We start from the raw sequence: 20,348 nt of genomic DNA on the forward strand, positions 1-20,348 counted from the left end.
AGTGTCCTATCTGCAAGCCATAAAATGACATCCCTCTGACTCACAGTTCATTCCCCAATCAAATGATAAATGGAAGTTTGACCAATTAGAAGCTGAGAGAGAGGTAGGGTCAGTGATGCTAGAACACACCCACATTCTAAAGACATAAAAGCAGACAGACAGGACAGATAGGGACCTTCAATTCCATCTGCAGCGGGACGCTCTGCCGGAAAAATCCATACTTTACCTCCATCAAACCTCCAGAGAGCCAAACTAGAGACTTCAATCTATCCAGAACTAGAGACCCAGACCAGAGATCCAGAAAGAGAGAGACCCAGATCACTGTGAAGTGCAGAGACCAGAGGCGAGTCTAAAACCCTGACCAGATCCGTGATGAGGCCCATTTCACTCAAGAATATAGTGTGAGTACCTAGAAAACTGTGTAGAACCAATCTCCTAGTTAAAATAATATAATTCAATCCTATTTTAATCTAAGTAGAACTGCCTCCTAACTGTCACCTGTCATTTGTAAAGCTGTCACTTGTCATTTCCTAGTTGCAAGCTGCACTTGTCTTTTTGAACTTTAAAATTTCAAATCTGAAAAACGACCTTCACAAAATCGCTCATATCTCCGCAACCGTTTGTTGCAGTAACTTTCATTTTGAAGCTGAGATCCTAGGCTTTCCTAGGACCCCAAAACGATAGAGATAGTCCTTGTGGTTCCTCTGTAATAGCGCTCGGCGCATCCGCGAATTTTGCCGCGATTTGCAAATTTCTTCACGTGTAAAAAGACAGCAGTTTTGCTTTTCCTTGCCAAAAACTTCGTTTACCTGCTAGTTACTACTAAAGCATTGTTAAGGTGATCCTGAATTCATAGAGAGTGGCTATCACTCACCCTGAACCTCTGAAAGGGAATTAAAAGCATTTTAGCATATTTTTTAATTCATTGCCAGCACATATCAAAGCAATTTGGGCCTGTGTTTTTAAACTTCTGTTGTCTAAGCTTGCTGGGGTGAACTGAATCACATTTGATTGCATTTCTGAGAACTGTGTGTTTTCCTTCCATTTCCTTGCCTTGCATCAAGGGGGGGAGGGGATTGCCAGAGAAAAGTGATTACATTGTTTGGTTGAAATCATATTGAGTATTTTCTGTACTGCATTCATTGAATATTGCATCCACCTGAGCTTACATAAAGCATCCTCTACCACATTATACTTTTGTTCCTATTTACCAGTGTGCTACCTTATCCATTTCATGTCAACTCCTTATTGATTATAGAGAAGCGTGTTAGTGCCAGATTCTCCGTTGTTAATCTTTATCATATCAGATTAAGTGTGCTATTCAATTATTAATTTATTATAAGGTGTGATATATACATCTCTTGTTTAAATTATCAAATAAACCTTTTAACTTGCAAAACAGAACTACTTCTCGGCTCAGTGGGGTCAGGGGGATTCCAAGAGAGGGGTGTTATATAGGGGTAGTCATCCAGAACGCATGAACTGGACATAAAGATATATCAATAAGGGTTTCCATTCAGTATTATAGACTAGGCGTTGACTTAGCTGTAGTGTTGAATTGAATCCTCTTACAAATTGGGGGCTCGAGCCGGACGTTTGGGTTAGATTTACCATTTGTGCAGATTAATACAGCGTGCCAGCTGACCAGATACACATATCCGGTCGGATCACCACGCTGTGTTACGCTGTAAAGCACTCCTCAAAAGGGACACTCCAAGAAAAGTTCTGTTCTGCAAAAATAAAATACAAACTTCTGTAAGTCAGGACAGAGACCAATCTCTAGAATGACGACCTTAGTAGACATGAAAATAGCCAGAGAGCACCTCTTGCATAAGATATTTGTGAGAGGTGAATGGACCGAACAGGGCCAGGATGCGTGGTTGCAGGCCATCACACAACAGGTCACTGAAACAGGGTCAGATATATATAGAGATCAGGGTCCCTTACATGTGGCCCTGAGTGAACTATATATGGCTCCTAAAGCCAAAGATGAACACAATAAGATTGCCAGGGTAGCGGCGTATTTATATTTACATATGGGAGCCGTGCAGGACAAATGTGCTGAAGGCCAAGATCTGGCGAGTAGGCAACTGCTGGCATTACAGAAGGTCCAATCTGACCTGGTCTCTTCTGAGCAGAGGCTGCAGAGGAGCCAGGAGTCAGAAAATGACAGCAGACTGTACATCACTAAAATAAAGGAGGATATGGATATACTGCAACAGGAAAAGGCTGACCAGGATACCAGATTTCTGGCCCTGCAGAAGGAGCACCAAGACAGTTTGGACTCCTTACTGCAGAGCCAGAAAAAGCTGGAGCAACAATTAGACTTTAACAGGGCATGCACGGAGCAGGTAGCCACCCTGCAAAGTCATCTAGATAGAGTGAAGGCAGAGAGCAATAAACTGATTCTGAAAGACCTGGATACCCAGGCAGAGTTTGACCAGGAGCGCCAGAAAGCTGGTGCCTTCCAAAGGCAGAGGGACGACCTGGCGGCACAAATGCAGGCTCTTAGTCAGGAAAGAGACGCCATAGGCCAGGAAGTCTGCCATTTAAAAAGAAAAATGGAAGAAAATCACCTGGCCCACCAGGGACTGGGTGATCTCCAAAAAGAACACCAGAACCTGTTAGAGCACACCAGGAGGGTGGAGGATGCTCTAGCAAGAAAGGAGCAGGCCAATAGGGACACAGCTCAGGAGGTAACCCTCCTGCAGCAAAGACTGGCCCAGTTCTCCAGGACCAACCAGGAACCACAGAGGGAAAATGAGGCTCTCTGCCAGCACAATGAGAGGCTCCAGCAACAGGTAGCGATGCAGGAGAAACTGATAGAGTCGAGTAAGGCCTTAACAGAGGAACTGAAAGCACAAATGCAGGCTCTTGCATTGCAACAGGGAGCAGGGGCGGATAGAGATGAGGTCCGCTGGGAAAGAGAGACTCCTGACCATAACCGCAGGAGCCCTAACACCAGGGGCCTTCATCTCCCCCAGTCCCTGGACTCTACCACCCCCATGTCCCCTGGCGCACATGAGCACAGGGCTGCAGGGATGGCAGATTACTATCCAGCTAAGAGTATGGGGCTCATAGGCCAGTACCACTCAGGAATGGAGGGGTGGGCATCCGGGTATGGGCACCCAAGTACAGTACAGTTCAATGGGGAACCCCAGGAGAGTAGGCCCATTAAGGGCATCCTGAAAACCTCTGCCCAGTTAGGTCAGTGGAGGGGGTACCCATCAAATCCTGGCAGCAAGGAGGAATCTGAAGACTCCTCTGAACTGCGCAGGACACAGGAGACCAGGTCCCCACATTCTGCCAGCCATTCCCAGGCTCGCAGAATCCGGGAAAACCTGGAAGAACAGACGGGAACCTCTGGGAGCAGTGCCTCTGAATCCGAGGAAGAATGGACAAGGGTTACCCGAACCAAAAAGGCCAATAAGGCAAAAAGGGCCTTGCTTAAGGACCCCTTAAAGCAGATTAAGGCGATCAGGAGCGTCATCACGCCTTACCATAAGAACGCTAAGTATTCTGTTTGGGAGCACTTAGAGTTGTTTGAACAAATGATGGAGACTTTCCATTTGAAGGACAGCCAAAGCTGTATTCAATATGTAAAGTGGACATTCTCCCCGGAATACTCCAGTTTCTTTGCGGGGCTGGAGGACCAAAATCATTTAAGATGGTCCACATATAAGGCGGCCATCCTGAAACATTTTTCTGTTCACAGAAATCCTCAAGAGGCTCGCAAGGCAGCCTACAATTTGCAATGTGGGGAGGATCAGGCCCCACAAGAATTTGTGCAGGAGTTAAAGCGTGCTTTTGCACAGACCACAAGAAGGGTGCGCACGGATAGCAGGGAATTTATAAATACGTTTTTCCATGCCTTGCCCAAATATATCATGACCCAGCTCGTGAGGGATTTTCACGAGAAAAGATCTTTAGACTGGGTCATTGAACAGGCTACCCGGATCTATGAGGTGCAGAAACCGATAGATAGCAAAAGTAATGCCCAGAAAAACCCCAAAGCCAACAGCACCCCTGCTGCTGCCAAGGTGGCAGAGGTAAAGGTCACCCCCGTTTTGGATTTGGAGATGGGGGGGCCTAAAAACCTGCCTGCACCTAATAATGCTAGGCCCAGAAGGTCCTCGGGCCAGTCACAGACAGGGAGCCAGGGAGGCAGCCCCACAAATGGGGTCCCTCGCTCTCCTGATTATGTAAGTCCCCGTTACAAGGGAAACAGACCCATCCTGGGTTATGTGTGGACTCCTCCAGCCCAACGGGGGGGATCCAGCCAAGCACCTAACCCAGGGAACTTCCCTCCAAACTTCCCACAGGAGGGCAGAAATTTACCAAACCCTGGGCAGAACTTTTTCCCCAGATATCCACCCGACTTCCAACCCCAAAATCATCCATCCTTCTTTCCCCAATTCCCTGAGCCCAGACCACTGAATCCGGGAGAGGGGAGGCCAAGGGTGGAGGGGTACCCAAATCTTCCCAACCCGGGGTATTACCAGAGGAGGGACAGCTACCCTTCCCGGGATCAGCCCAGGGGGGAAAACAGGGCCCCGTATCAGCCTGAGCGGGTTTCACAGTTAGAGCGCCAGGTTCAAAACATGGCGCGGGATCTGGGTCACATACTGAGGGCTCAGCAGAACCCTCAGATGGGCGTGCCGGCGCAGAACGCACCCAACTCTGGACCTGGTGCTCCAGAACAATGACGGGGGCAGCACCCCGATAACTCACCGGTTCCCAGGGAGGAGGCACAAGGGGAAGGGGGGTGTAAAGCCTTGGAGGAAGCTTCCTTCCTTACTTGTAAACAGCCCCTGGAAACCCAGGAACCGGAAACAAAATCTTTTGCCCCTGAAAGTCTGCCTCCTAAGGAGCAGAGGGGGGGTAGGAGAAACAAAAGACCCAAACAGGCTCAGTTTGAGGAGGAGGTACAGATCTTCCAATTTGAGGGAGAGGGATCCTCAGAGGATCCTGAGAAAAGGATCTTCTCCTTCAGAGAGGGGGGAACTCCTCCCAAAGAAAAATGGGTCCCTAGGAATGCAAATCCAGACTGGGGAGATGTGGAGACTGAGCTACCGCCGCCCACCATCTCATCCCAGAACCAACAGCAAGAAAATCCCCGGGTTCAAACCCATACTGGGGACTGCCTCCAAAAAGGGGGGGGCGGCCCAGAACTGGAACCAGGGGAACCCACAATGGCTCTGATCTCCAGTTGCCAAATTTTTCTTTCAGATTCCCAGGACTCTCCACAGAATTCTGCCCAAATCTCTTCGCTAGCAATGTCCAAAACCAGAAAATTAGCCCACCAGTTGTCCAAAAATGTACATTATCTGTGCCCCCTTGAGGAGAAGGAGGGAAGATATTATGCCCCGGTACAAGTACAGGGACAGGGTACAATTTTGGCACTGGTGGACACTGGATCTCAAGCTACCCTTCTGTCCAGAAGGGCCTTTGATGAACTGAATGCAGGAAGGGGAGAGAATTACCAAATTCCTCTCACCTCACTTCCTGGACAACTCCAGAACTTTGACGGGAAGGAAATTCCCGTTGAGGGGACTGCAGATTTGGACATTAAAATTGGGCGACACAAGTTGAAACACCCAGTCATAGTTGTGACTCCAGAGGGCACCCCTTGTTTACTAGGGAATGACCTCCTGAGAAGGTTGTCACCCCTAATAGATTGCGTAAACAAGGTCCTCTGGACCCAGACTAGCCGACCAATAAAATTAAAACGGAGTGTCAACCATGTTAGTTTAAACGGCACCTGCCACATGGTTGAACAAAAATCTGACCAAGTAGAATTTCACTTCCAGAACAACCAAATTCCAGACGTGACAGTCATAGCAGTAGGACAACAGACTGGTGATGGGGGGTCCTCTCTATTTCTGAAAATCAACCTTCCTTCCAGTCTAAAGTGGTATTCCACGCTGGAAGGAAACACTTTGAAATTCTATACCAATCCACAATCTGAAACTCCCACTCCTATAGTCCAGAAAGATGTGAAATCAGCTCAAAGCCTGGCTGATATGCAGCAAATTGGAGAGCAGTTGTTCATCCCTGTTCAGTTAAATGATGGGAAGGACTCTGTTCTCGCTCGAGTGTGTGTGAACAACGGTAAGAGCTTCATCAGCGAAGCCATGTTTCGCCAACTCCCAAAAGATCCAGCCATTCCCACCTTCAAACTGATAGACAAATGGGAAATGGACCTGGAAGCACCCAATTCAAAACATCTCCTGCCAAGCAGGTGTATGCTCAAAATCTCCATTGGCAACAAGAGCATAGTCCATAATTGTTGGGTCGTGCGAGACGTCACTGCCGCCTTTTACTTAGGCAGTGACATTCTCAATCGCTTTGCCATTAGTTTGGACCTAATAAACTTCAAAGCTTGGTCCCGATTAGCGGATAATCCCATGGGCTTTGATGATCCAGAAAAAGCATTTAGGTCAGCTCAATTGCTACCTTATGCAGTTGAAATTCAGGTTAAAGAGGACGTCACCATCCCAGAAAGGACCCGACAATTCTCCCTGGAAGTGAAAGTGGGACAAGAGTTGAAAAACCCTGATGCTTACATACATCTAAATGCTTCTCTCCAACAGCAAGGGTTGGGGGTAAACCCAACACCATTAGTCAACATAGAACATGACACCATTCTAATAGAGGTGGACAACAGCGACTTAAAGAGTATTACTCTAGCCGCAGGCACCATTATTGGAATGGCGGTTGATGACCGACATTTTTCCATCGACTTAGTAAATGAACTGTTAGGAACAATCCCCAAGGACTGTTTTGACAGTGACAGTGATGACAATACAACACCAGACAGGATTTTTACCCGGCATGGGGGGAACTTCCTGGTGTACACTTCCTGCCCCTATGGTAAGGAAGATGTGACGTGTGACTTCAGGAGGGATGAGGTGATTTTCCAGGTACATGAGGGCTGCCTTTCCCACCTGAAGCCTCCGGTCCAAATCAGCACTCTGACCAGGGACTTCTCCACCCAGCTGGAGGAGGCCGCGGAGATAGCCAAACCAGAAGTCTTTCCAGGCTTCAGGCAGATGGTGGAAGAGAGAGTCAACCTAGCTGATGCCTGTGTGACTCTGGAACAAAAGCAAAAGTTGAAACAAGTTTTCTTGGATTTCCAAGATCTCTTTGCGGTAGACTCATATGACTGTGGTCGCACTGACATCCACACAACAACAATCCCCACGGACCCTGGCATGACTCCTGTGTTTGTGAAGCAATATCGCTTGCCTCTCGCATCAATGGAGTCCCTTACTGAAATAATTAAGAACCTTGAGTCCCGGGGAATAATCCGTCCAGTCCACAGCACCTTCAATAATCCAGTGCTGGGAATATTGAAGCCAAACGGCCAGTGGAGACTCTGCGCCGACCTTAGGGAGCTCAACAAACGGGTCCATACTCCCCGATGGCCTCTGCCCTACATTGACCAAGGGCTGGCCCAGATTCAGGGGTCACAGGTATTCACTGCAATAGACCTGACCAATGGATACTGGACCGTGCCTGTCAGCAGGGAGGACCAATACAAACTGGCTTTTACCTTTGGGGGCCAGCAGTACACATGGACCCGGACTCCCTTCGGATACTTCAACTCCGGCAATGAATTCAACATTTTCCTACATAAGGCCATGCCCGACCTGGGTGCGAGGGGTAACCTGGCTTATGTAGATGATGTCCTCATCAAAAGTTCATCTGTGGAGGAACACATAGCGGAGATCCGTTATGTTCTGACACAGTTGAGGGCCGCCGGAGCAAAACTTTCCTTTCAGAAAGCACAGTGGTGTAGAACCCGTGTTAATTTCTTGGGGCATGAGATTACTCCTCAGGGTCTTTGTCCCCAGGAAAAGAAAGTGGAAGCACTTCAGAAACTGAAAGACCCCACAACGCTGCGGGAACTAAGGAGCCTCCTTGGACTGACTAATTACAGCAGAAAGTTCATTGAGGGCTACGCAGAGATCACCAGACCCCTGATTCATCTCCTGAAGGGGGGGGTCAAGTGGGAATGGGGTCCAGAACAAGCCGAGGCAGTAAAACAACTCAAAAGAAGCCTCTCACAAGCGCCTTGCCTAGCTTACCCGGTCAGAAACAAGGAGTTCTTCCTGGAGACGGGGTTCTCTAATACGTGCTTGACGGCAGTATTATACCAAAAGCATGACAAGGTCAATAAAGTAATCTCCTATGCGAGCAAAACTTTATCCTCTGTGGAGGAAAAATTCAATGATTGTGAGAAGGCACTCCTGGCAACGGTGTGGGCACTGAAGAATTACCGCCCGTTTATCCAGGGGGAACACATCATAGTGGAGACTCCACACCAGCCTCTGCAATATCTCCAAAGTGACAGAATCCGGGCCGGAAATGTGAGTAATTCCCGAATTACTTCCTGGATTCTGTCAATGCAAGGCTTTCCTGTGGAGGTCCGATATGGCCAAAACAAGAAGAGTCCCCTCGTGCAAGGTCTGGCTGACTTGCATGATTGTGCCAGAGAAAACTGTCTCGAGGACGAAAGTCTAAAAATAAAGGACAACATGGAGGCATACCTTAATTCCCCACACAAAGTCTTTGAAGAAGACAAGTGTGAGGGAATGCCCACTGTCTATGTGGATGGATGCTCTTACCATGTTGACAACGACGGGGAGAAAGAACTGGTGGCTGGCGTAGGGAAGGCATGGGTGAATGAGTCCCCAGAACCCTCCGCTGGATACAAAATTGGTCCCCGAAGTAGTCAGGTGGCAGAATTGATGGCTGTGCATCAGGCCATCCTCACTGCTGTCCAGCATCAACTCCACGAACTGGTCATAATCACAGATTCGGATTATGTACGGAACGGGTTCGTGGAGCACCTGGTTAATTGGAAAACCAGAGGCATGTTATGTGCTAACAACAAACCCTTGAAACATGGGAAGTTGATCCAACACATTGATGATCTGGTCACATCGAATGGGATGACCATCTATTGGAAGAAGATCAAGGGTCATTCCAAAGTAGAGGGACCAGACAAAACTGGAAATGACTTAGCTGATCAGCTGGCCAAAACCGGGGCCATCCAAGGGGATCTAATTGAGATTGAGTCCCTGTTGGGGGAAATCCAGGTCACTGCTATCACTAGGTCCCAGACAAATGCTCACAACGACCTTTCAATTGCACAATGGAGTAAGGAGACCCCTGATGCTGATTTGATTACTGCTCAGAAGGGGGATCCAATAATTGGTAAATTTTACCAGCACCTTGAGGACCCTGAGAACTTTCCCCTGACGGATACCGATTACATTGGGAAAGAGGACCTAAGAGTGTTGATGAAATGTCCAAAAATGTTCCGAATCCAAGACGGTTTGTTGGTAAGGAAATCCAAAGCTGGCCACGATCAGTGGGTGGTTCCTACCTCATTCCGAAGCCTGATGTTAAGTCACGCCCATGATGCGGCCACCGCCGGTCATAGGGGGTTTCACACAACACTGGAAATCTTAAGAGAGGTTGCATACTGGCCACACATGGGCCAGGACCTCAACCAATATTTGAAGGGTTGTCTTGTGTGTGCACAATTTCAGCCATCATCCCTCACGCACCGTGCGCCTCTCCAAAAGAGGGGGATGACACTGCCATGGTCAGATTTACAAATCGACTTTGTAGGCCCTGTGATTCGCTCGGCTAGGGGGAATAAGTACATGTTGACTGTGACATGCTTGTTTACCAAGTGGGTGGAATGTCTCCCAGCCCCAAATTGCAAGGCAGAAACTGCAGCTGCCTTGATGATTAACCACATCTTTTCCCGTTTTGGTCTACCTCAAAGGATTGAGTCAGACAGAGGTAGCCACTTCACCAGTGAAGTAATGACAAAGATGTGGGAGATACTGGGGGTCAAAAGGAAGTTGCATATTGCTTATCGGCCAGCTTCTTCTGGGGCAGTAGAGAGATATAACCGGACAATTGTGAGCATATTAAAGAAGTTTGTGGCAGATTCTGGGCCAAGTTGGGATATCCGATTACCTCTGGTCCTAATGGCTATCAGATCTACCCCTTCATCTGCAACCAAAATGTCACCATTTGAGTTGATGACTGGGCGCAAGATGGTGCTTCCTCAGCATTTGCTCTACAGGACCCAAGAGCAGACACTGATAAATGCCTCCACTACTCATGAGTATGTAGAGAATTTAAGGAAACACCTCCAACATGCTTTTGCTTATGCTCAGCGGAATCTAGAAAGATCAGCTGATAGCATGAAGACCCATTATGACCTGAAAACTTCCAGGAAGGAATATCAGGTGGGAGACCGGGTCTATCTATACAACTTCCAAAGGAACCAGGCCAAGCAGCGCAAATTTTTGCCTACATGGAAAGGACCCTTTGAGATCATCGACAAGATCTCACCTGTGGCCTACAAAATCCACATCCCCAAAGGCGGTTCGGCAGAGGGGGAAGACAAGTGGGTCCACATAAACCAGTTGAAATGTTGCCATCCCAGGCACACTCTGCAACAACTGGAGGAATCCTCTGGAATCCTAGCGGGTACTGTCTCAGACTAATTCTGTTCCAATCATAAAACATACCACATCTAGTCTCTAAAATATTGTGATTTGCATGAAACTGTCTCTTAGTTATACTGTTTTTTACCAAAATAAGAATGTAATGTTTCGTCATGATGAAATGCATATGCTGTCCCACCATCTCAACAGTGGTGGAAAAACGTCTATGAGTAGGTATTGCCGCTATTCCTTTGTCGTCCTAGGAGAAAGAAGACCTTGAGACTGGCCAAGGAGGACGATCCGGAGACCGGGAACGAAGATCCAATGGGCCCAGTGTACCGCCCAATATTCCCATCAGGACCGGCGAGGAGAACCGATCGATCAGTACCGGATGGAGAAGAAGATGATGAACTGTGCCATCTACAGAGTAGGAAGAAGATTATGCGGACAGACCGGTGCGTGGGTCAAAACCCTTGGGCACGCGACTCCCCATCGACTCAAATTCAAAGTTCAGTCGCGTGGGGGGGGGCTTGTTGGGTGTCCTGACCCACGTTTAAGCTATCATGCCACAACATTTGGTGCTGTGGGCTTAGAAAATTCAAGATGGCGGAAAACCCACATGTGCGCCGAAATCCAGGAAAGCTGCGCAGTTTGTGCGCACACCGAAATGGTTGCCTCACTTGCCACCCACCAGTGCGAGAATGAAAGGCCGGGTTGCCATGAGGGAAATGGGTTGCCAAAGGAAAAACAGTAGCGCCGGTTAGCTTCAAAGCGCTTTAAAACCACCATTGGACTACCCGCACAGTAGTCTGAAACCATTGGGAATGGAAATGCTGATTGCCAAATGCAACCTAGAATGGTGGGGAATTCATTTCTTAAATCTCAAAAATGGGTGCAGTACCAGTACTCACCACTATCCAAAAGCCGGCATTTTAAAACCACACCAGATTTTACTTTTTTGTGTAAAACTGAATGAACCCAAAGCAGGCTAAAGAAAGACTTACTGAGAGGTGGATCCAATGTAAAGTTATATTCTGAAGTGACTTGAAGGTTTATAACAAGACTGGCTGCGCTGTGGATTTCAGCAGTTTAAGTAAATTTGGACTGAAAGACACTAAAAAAAATCTAAATGTTTAAATTGACTGAGTGACCTACTTTTGAGTGTCACATAGGTTGCAATTGTTTAAATGTCATAGTTTTAAACTTAGAATCAGCCTTCTAGCTGCATATGTGAAAATGTTTAGTTTTATTTGAATGCAGAAACTGGGGAACAGAAATGACAGCTTAAAGAGATTCCAATTTGCCTGGCAACTACCCCCATCAGGAGTGAAACTTGAGTCACAGCTGTGTTCCCAGGCCCATCTGCCTTTTTGCTGGCCACACTAAGGATATGCCATCTATCTGATAATTGAATTACCTGTGCTCTGCAGGAAAGTGAACAAAGCCCTGTCCTGGCTCAGGCAAAGGTTTTATTGGCAGGAGTCGTAAATGGTCGTAAAAAGTGGCTTCCTCCTGAGGAAAGGGGAGGAGCACTGCCTGTGAGAGCAAGCTGGCTTGGCAGAACTGGAAAAACCAGTATTTCTACCTTGTGCTGAGAGGAAACCACACCCCTTTGTAGCCAGAATATTGTTTAGAAAAAGATGAATAATTCATGGTGCGGACATGTGAAAATTTTATAAATGATACCATAATTCTTGTGATTTTTCTGCCCACAGTTTAAGAGGTTTTTCGACCCGGTGGCGTGTTCAGGGGGGTTTTAGCGGAAAAGTGGATATTACTCTAAATGTATGCATGTTAAAAATCTGAAACTTCATCACTTAATGTCCATACTCCCTGCGCACATGTATGTAAAGTTGGGTCAATGTCAGAAATTGAAAAATCAGTTAAAAAGTCAATTATGTGCCATTTCTGAATGCAAGCTCTTAGAAACAGCAGATTTGGACAGAGACATGGCTAAATTCAGCCACACCATGTATATGTAATTTCAAGCAACTGTGTAACTGTGAAATATGTCTTTTATTATCAAATATAGAATGTGTGCAATCTGACAGAGGAGTGTCCTATCTGCAAGCCATAAAATGACATCCCTCTGACTCACAGTTCATTCCCCAATCAAATGATAAATGGAAGTTTGACCAATTAGAAGCTGAGAGAGAGGTAGGGTCAGTGATGCTAGAACACACCCACATTCTAAAGACATAAAAGCAGACAGACAGGACAGATAGGGACCTTCAATTCCATCTGCAGCGGGACGCTCTGCCGGAAAAATCCATACTTTACCTCCATCAAACCTCCAGAGAGCCAAACTAGAGACTTCAATCTATCCAGAACTAGAGACCCAGACCAGAGATCCAGAAAGAGAGAGACCCAGATCACTGTGAAGTGCAGAGACCAGAGGCGAGTCTAAAACCCTGACCAGATCCGTGATGAGGCCCATTTCACTCAAGAATATAGTGTGAGTACCTAGAAAACTGTGTAGAACCAATCTCCTAGTTAAAATAATATAATTCAATCCTATTTTAATCTAAGTAGAACTGCCTCCTAACTGTCACCTGTCATTTGTAAAGCTGTCACTTGTCATTTCCTAGTTGCAAGCTGCACTTGTCTTTTTGAACTTTAAAATTTCAAATCTGAAAAACGACCTTCACAAAATCGCTCATATCTTAACTTGCAGTAACTTTCATTTTGAAGCTGAGATCCTAGGCTTTCCTAGGACCCCAAAACGATAGAGATAGTCCTTGTGGTTCCTCTGTAATAGCGCTCGGCGCATCCGCGAATTTTGCCGCGATTTGCAAATTTCTTCACGTGTAAAAAGACAGCAGTTTTGCTTTTCCTTGCCAAAAACTTCGTTTACCTGCTAGTTACTACTAAAGCATTGTTAAGGTGATCCTGAATTCATAGAGAGTGGCTATCACTCACCCTGAACCTCTGAAAGGGAATTAAAAGCATGTTAGCATATTTTTTAATTCATTGCCAGCACATATCAAAGCAATTTGGGCCTGTGTTTTTAAACTTCTGTTGTCTAAGCTTGCTGGGGTGAACTGAATCACATTTGATTGCATTTCTGAGAACTGTGTGTTTTCCTTCCATTTCCTTGCCTTGCATCAAGGGGGGGAGGGGATTGCCAGAGAAAAGTGATTACATTGTTTGGTTGAAATCATATTGAGTATTTTCTGTACTGCATTCATTGAATATTGCATCCACCTGAGCTTACATAAAGCATCCTCTACCACATTATACTTTTGTTCCTGTTTACCAGTGTGCTACCTTATCCATTTCATGTCAACTCCTTATTGATTATAGAGAAGCGTGTTAGTGCCAGATTCTCCGTTGTTAATCTTTATCATATCAGATTAAGTGTGCTATTCAATTATTAATTTATTATAAGGTGTGATATATACATCTCTTGTTTAAATTATCAAATAAACCTTTTAACTTGCAAAACAGAACTACTTCTCGGCTCAGTGGGGTCAGGGGGATTCCAAGAGAGGGGTGTTATATAGGGGTAGTCATTCAGAACGCATGAACTGGACATAAAGATATATCAATAAGGGTTTCCATTCAGTATTATAGACTAGGCGTTGACTTAGCTGTAGTGTTGAATTGAATCCTCTTACAATAGGTTTGGGAGAGGCATTTGCCAGGCACAGCCGTTGTGGTAGTAACAGGCCTATTGCTGCTTTGAAAAAACATTGACAGGCACTTCAAGTGCACATTTTGATTGTAAGGCTTGAAAAAGGAGCTGAAAGAGTTCCCACAGGGAGGTGTTTCTTTTTTTAAAACCTTTATGTTTGTTCGTCAGGCGCAGTCAAATAACCATCCAGCGTGAAGTAAAGTGGAGCACTTCACATCATTGTACAATATTTCATATAACCGAATCACAGTATTCAGATAGCATATTTGATACGATCTTATGATACATGCTTTTAGTGCAATGCCAGAAATCCCAGGAACGCACTCCAAATGTCCATAGGCCTGGGGGTCACGGTTTGCATTGCAATAAATGTTTCCTCACAGTCATTGGCCCACGTCATTTCACCCATTCCCACAAGGAGGTGTTTTGGGCGGGAAGGGGCCGGAGCTGGGTGGCAATGGCCCTAAGTATTAGCATGGCCATGGCCAGTCAATGGGTGGGCAAATGACCAATCAGCACCATCAAGCTGTGTGTGCCTCATATGCCACTTCTACCTATCTGTACTGCAATGCAATAGTTCCGGCTTTTAGGTAGCTTTGCCACCTAATAGCCCATACTGAAAACAGCTAGTTTTTCTCAAAAATAGAATGCACTTAAGATGCTTCCAAAAAAATGGTACAATATTTCTTCCAGATCTTCACGTTAAAATGTCAAGCATGTAAGTCCAGATCGAAGAAAAGTCTAATTATGCCACCAAGCTGTGGTGGCAAAGATTCACATCTGTTCCAAATACTGTATCCAAGAAAATGTCAGTCAGCATTTTCTTCCAAATGATGGAATGAAATGTCACCTTACTGCTGTTGAGCCATTTCTCATATCAGGTTTTAACCCAATCCTTTTATATTAAATAATAAATACATAAATACCAAACCCGAACTGCTCAGTGTAGTCTTTTTTTCTTGTTTACAAGACCACAGTATTGCCCCTGAGCTATCCTTCCCAGACTCTTATCAATCTAGTGATCTCTGCCTGTACCACCTGACTGTAATATTCTATCAGGATATACGTCCCACATTCTGCCATATGTTATTATAGCTTTATAGACCGAGGGAGTGGTCATTACTGTGGGATACTGACCAGCAACCAAGTTTTGCTGAGGGCCATAAACTGGGGAAGGGTCAAAGGCGATAATTACCACTCTGAGGTCTATAAGGCTATTAGCACATAGTGGTAGTAGTAATACATGTTTTGGAGTTTTGGTGATGAAGTAAAACATTTTACTTTAATGCTGGGTAAAATAATTAGGCAACTGAGTTAGTAAATTAAATGTGGTTTTATTTTGAAGTATACAAATAAAATAGTTTGCATAATTTAGGCACTTTAATTTCAAACTTGGTTCAACTGAAACGGGTTTAACATGAGCATGCATTTGAGGTCACGTAAAAGGAAACAGTTTCTCTATAAGAAAGTGAAAGTATTTTCCCATGTTTTAGCTTTCTCTTTCATTTCCCTGCCTGATTTTTGAAAACAGAATGTTCAGAGCACGATCAATACCAGGGGCCAGAATATCAAAGCTATGCACTTCTGCAAAAAAGCATCGCAAACGAATTTAGCACCAATTTCGCGGTTTAGGTAATATGGAAATGCGCAGACAGGTTTGTCCCTAATCCATATTATCACAAATATTTTGTACTATGGCAAAATTGAAGCAGGCTGCTTTGGCTGCATAACATTCAAAGAAATAAAAATCTTTTTTTTATGTTATGCAGGAAAAATAATACAAAAAAAGAGTCTGATTCATGTTTGCCCTAATGGAAATGTTTTTAGATAATATGGATTGCGACAAAATCGGTTTGCTCCATTTTGTATCATCAAAGCAATTGCTCAATATTTTGCACAGATGCAAATGTTAAATAATTTGTGCCAGTAGTTGTTAACTGCAACCTAAACATTCTTTATTGGCTAAGAGGAGGTCAATAACCATCTCCATGTGCTATATTATACAGTACCCACAATCACATTTTAAATCTTTTCAATTTAAACCAGTTTTCATGATCTGTCATTGAGGACAGCAATAAGAAAAGACAACAGACTTGATCTGCTGTTCTCTATTGTCTAGGTAAGCTGGTATTGTGCTACAAGGTCGACTGAAGCAGGCAGGCATTATCTGTGTGCAGAACGCACGCAGCATGTTACGGCTTCAACTCATGTCATCCACCATTTTGTCTCTGAAAGTGCAGTAAGGAAGCATTTAATTTAGAGCCGTCAGTCAGATGGTATGGTATAATTTATTGACAGCGATTCTGCAGTTTTAAACAGTGTGATTAAGGGGTGAAGACAGGGAGAACATACAAAACATACAGACGATCTACAGCACAGAACATATGGATCATGTAAGTGCACATAGGAGGGGGGTCCAAGTGCACCCGGTTGATGGAGACGGGGATACGTGCAGAGAGAGCACTTTATGCGAAAGGCAATGTTCTATATTTTTATGTTGGCACTTTCATGTTGCCGCTTTAATGAAACACTCTGCAAGGGGCAGAAATGTGAGGATTTGAGCGTAAGCAGGTTTTCGCTCAATCGCTTGCTTTAACAATGTCACTCAGTGGAGTAACTTTGCTGAAAATGTTGGAGGGAACATGACATCTAAAGGAAAGGCCCCTGCCAAATGTGGGGGAGTGCAAAAAGTTGGAAGGACAAACACCTTTGCCCCCCTAAAATTACATCCATGGAACTCACGTTTGTATCGGAACAGACATAACCCCATGACATTGTTTGCTATATGGAGGGGCTTTCATTATAACAGCAACAGCACAATCAAATATGAACGTTTGTTTGTTTTGAAGCAACAGCCACTGAAACAAGCATTGTCAATGCCAAACGTTTTGTCGTTTGTGTAAGCATGGGAAAGTCTGGCCTTACTGGTACTATCTGACATTGATCGTAGCATCTGCAAAATGGTGTGATTACTCCTGTGCATATAATATCAGCACCTATCAAATTCCCAATACTTACACACATATCAAAACTGTTGGTTTTGCCAACACTTGTTTTTAAAGGACTTCAGTGAAGGGCACGCATAGTGCTTATAAACTGAGTGGTTGCAGGCAGACCAAGTCAAGGCATTTATATTACACCAGAAATTCATTTACAGCTCCATTTAAGTAATTAACTCTCAGGCTGCTTAAAAAAAACACTGGCAGACATCTTCAGCTCCAGGTGAGCGAGCTCAGAGAGGTACCAGGAGGATGTGTTTTGGGCAGGGAGGTGCAGGAAATGGAGGGGAACGGCCATAGGGATTAGAATGGTGATGGTGATGGGCAGTCAATGGCTGGGTAAATAACCAAACAACACCTACAAGCGTTGTGTCCCTCCTCAGATGCCATTTCCCCCTATCTGTACTCCCATGAAATAGTTTTGGCTAATAGCTGGCGGTTTGTGCCACCTAACAGCTGAAACTAAACAAATGAGTCACAGTTGACTATCCATGTGACATCGGACTGTATCTTACTTCTTGAGTGTATAAAATGCATGGGGTTGCCGGCCACCCTTACAAAACTATTGACAGAGTAACTGTTGGTCAATAGTGTGTTCCACATTTTTCAAGAGTGTTCAGCTACCAGAAAATAACATAATGTGAACGTTGCATCCTGTAAAATAAGCAACTTTGTTTATTTGCCTGCATGAAAGTCACCGATGAATACTGTGAATTGACGGTGACACCCTTGAAATATCTAGACCTGACTAAGGCTAAGTCACTGAAACAAATAGTCTAAACTGGCCATCATTTTAGTTGACCAATAAAGTGCTGGATCTTGGCTCATTGTAGTAGTTGATAATAATGAATTATTTATATAACACTTTGAAAAGAACATTTTTACTTACAGTTATCACCCAACCAAAGTAGGTACTCATTTATCGACATCGGGAGGATAATAGGCTGACCTTGCCCTGCCGGGATTCCATCCTGTGACCTGCAGACCAGATCAGCAAGCGCACAACCCGCTGAGATATCTTGTCAGCTGATTGCGCCGATTAACTGTGTTCTATGACCTCTCTAGTTTCCTGATTGTTTTATGTTTCAGTCTTTGATAACGAGTAGTAACATCTGCACCAACCAGCATGTTGTAAAAATATGTAATGCCCCATGCATGTTGTGCTTTTATATTCATAGTAGTTTAGAACCCTACCAGTTATTTTTTTACCAAACTGGCAATTTTTTTTTTTACCAACGTTCACTTGTCAAATGCAACTGTTTCATGCATATTGAAAAAAATAATCAATACGTTTTAATATAATTCCCTATGCAAATTAAAAATAAAAGTCTCAATCATGTTCTTAATAAATGGTGGTAGGATCTTTCCTTGTTTATAGTGTTTAATACTTTCTAGAAAGTAGTGGATGAACTATATGTTCTATATGAACTATGGGCCTCATTACACGTAGTGCGGTAAGGGCACCGGTACCGGTAAGGGCACCGGTACCGTTAAACCCTTACCGCCTTACTACGAGGTCCCTTTGCGGGTTGGTACTTTAACGCCTGCTGTTTAGCAGGCGTTAAAAACCAACCCGCAAAGGGACCAGGGTGCTAATTAGGTTACCGCAATTTGCGGCACCGTAATTAGCGCCTTCCCCATTCCCATACAGTCCTATGGGGCAAAAATGAGAATGGGGAAGGGCAATGGGGGAAGGGGGAATTACCGCCCTGCCAACCTTGGAATAGGGCGGTAATTCCCCTTTCCTCCAAGGCGGTGTCCACTGCCTACCGTGTAATGAGGCCCTATATGTTTAAAAAGGCCCACTTATTTTGCTCTATTGGTTGAGTTTTCACTTTGAGCATCTACCCTATGCTTTGACAAGTGAAGCAGTTCAGGACTGATGGCGGGTCTGTAACTTAGTCTATCTGCACTTACATCATAAGGGAACACAAGACCATCTGCCAAACAACGACTTTGCTGCAGGTCTGTTCAGTAGGATGTATTTAGGTATTTATGTATGTATGCATTTATTTATTTATATAGCGCATCTAACCCTCAGGTATCTGGACGCATTACGTCCGTTACAAATGTAGTTACTTAGCATACATTACACATTTAGTTATATAGAGACAGGTAAGATACAGTATAAGTATGTGACTTTATAGTTCTGTAGATCCCATTGTATGGTAAAAAAAATAATGTGCATGCTTTAACGTGTACTGTCTACATGAATGCCATTAGTCATTTCTGGTTTCAGTTAAGTGAGTTTTCTTCAACAATGTTTTGCAGGTACATGTCAAGTAACATCAGAGAAGCTAGCAGAGCATAATTTAGAATTGACCCGGAATCACATGAACAGAATGTCTTTCCTTGAAGGCGAAGTGATCAAATTCAGTTGTAAATATGGATCTAAGGCGCCAAGGCGACAATCACTCTTTGTGAAATGTACTTTGATTGGATTGGAATATCCTACATGCATTAACCCAAGTAAGTGAAATGGACTTATGGGTACTTCCAGATGCAAAGGCAATGTGTTTCCCTGTGTCTCCAGCTTGTAGGAATATCATGAATATATTGGTTTGCATAGGAACCAGGATACCCGCCCTCAAACATATAGTGCAAAGGAGACTGGCATAATTATAAGTTGGGTGCATAAACTATTATACACATGAAAATACACACACCTCATGTGAAGGGTTTGCCAATCTGTATTATTAATTTATTTACATCCCACTCCCTCCTCCATATGTCTCTAATCTGACTTCAGGGACACTTATGGCTCTCAACTCTGTGCCTGTAATGTCTCTGTGCCTCTCTCTCCCCGACACACTCTCTCTCTCTGTCTCTCTCTCTCTGTTTCTCTCTCTCTCTCTGTCTATCTCTCTCACACACACACACACACACACACACACACACACACACACACACACACACACACGCAACTGCCTACTCAACCCCAAACTAATACTAAATCAGCAATGAACCCACTCAGAATGATGATACAGGCACAACCTGAAAGATGTACCTTCTTTGCCTTTTGTGGTAATGTGGGCCGTGAAAAAGGCTATATCTTCAAGAGGGGTGTGAGTTGTCAACTGTGACAACCCAAAAGCAAAGAAACTCCTGAATAACATAATGTCAAATCAAAGTTCTATAAAAAAATATATATATTTTAATTAAAAAATACAAATTCAATCCATTAACTAATAACACTCGCAAAAACCTGGCAATGTAAACACAACACAGACAATGCACATA

At 44.5% G+C, this 20,348-nt stretch overlaps 1 protein-coding gene across 1 annotated transcript in view; it reads left to right on the forward strand.

Moving 5' to 3' along the window:
- Positions 1-20,348, forward strand: part of LOC138537904 (complement factor H-like) — a 763,015-nt gene that overhangs the window by 612,594 nt on the left and 130,073 nt on the right. Inside the window, exon 10 of the mRNA XM_069641488.1 lies at positions 19,380-19,577. Within this exon, the coding sequence (XP_069497589.1) occupies positions 19,380-19,577 (198 nt within the window). The remainder of the gene's footprint in view (positions 1-19,379; positions 19,578-20,348) is intronic.

This window comes from Ambystoma mexicanum, chromosome 1q, assembly GCF_040938575.1.
Source record: "Ambystoma mexicanum isolate Mex_15411 chromosome 1q, UKY_AmexF1_1, whole genome shotgun sequence".
NCBI lineage: Eukaryota > Metazoa > Chordata > Amphibia > Caudata > Ambystomatidae > Ambystoma > Ambystoma mexicanum.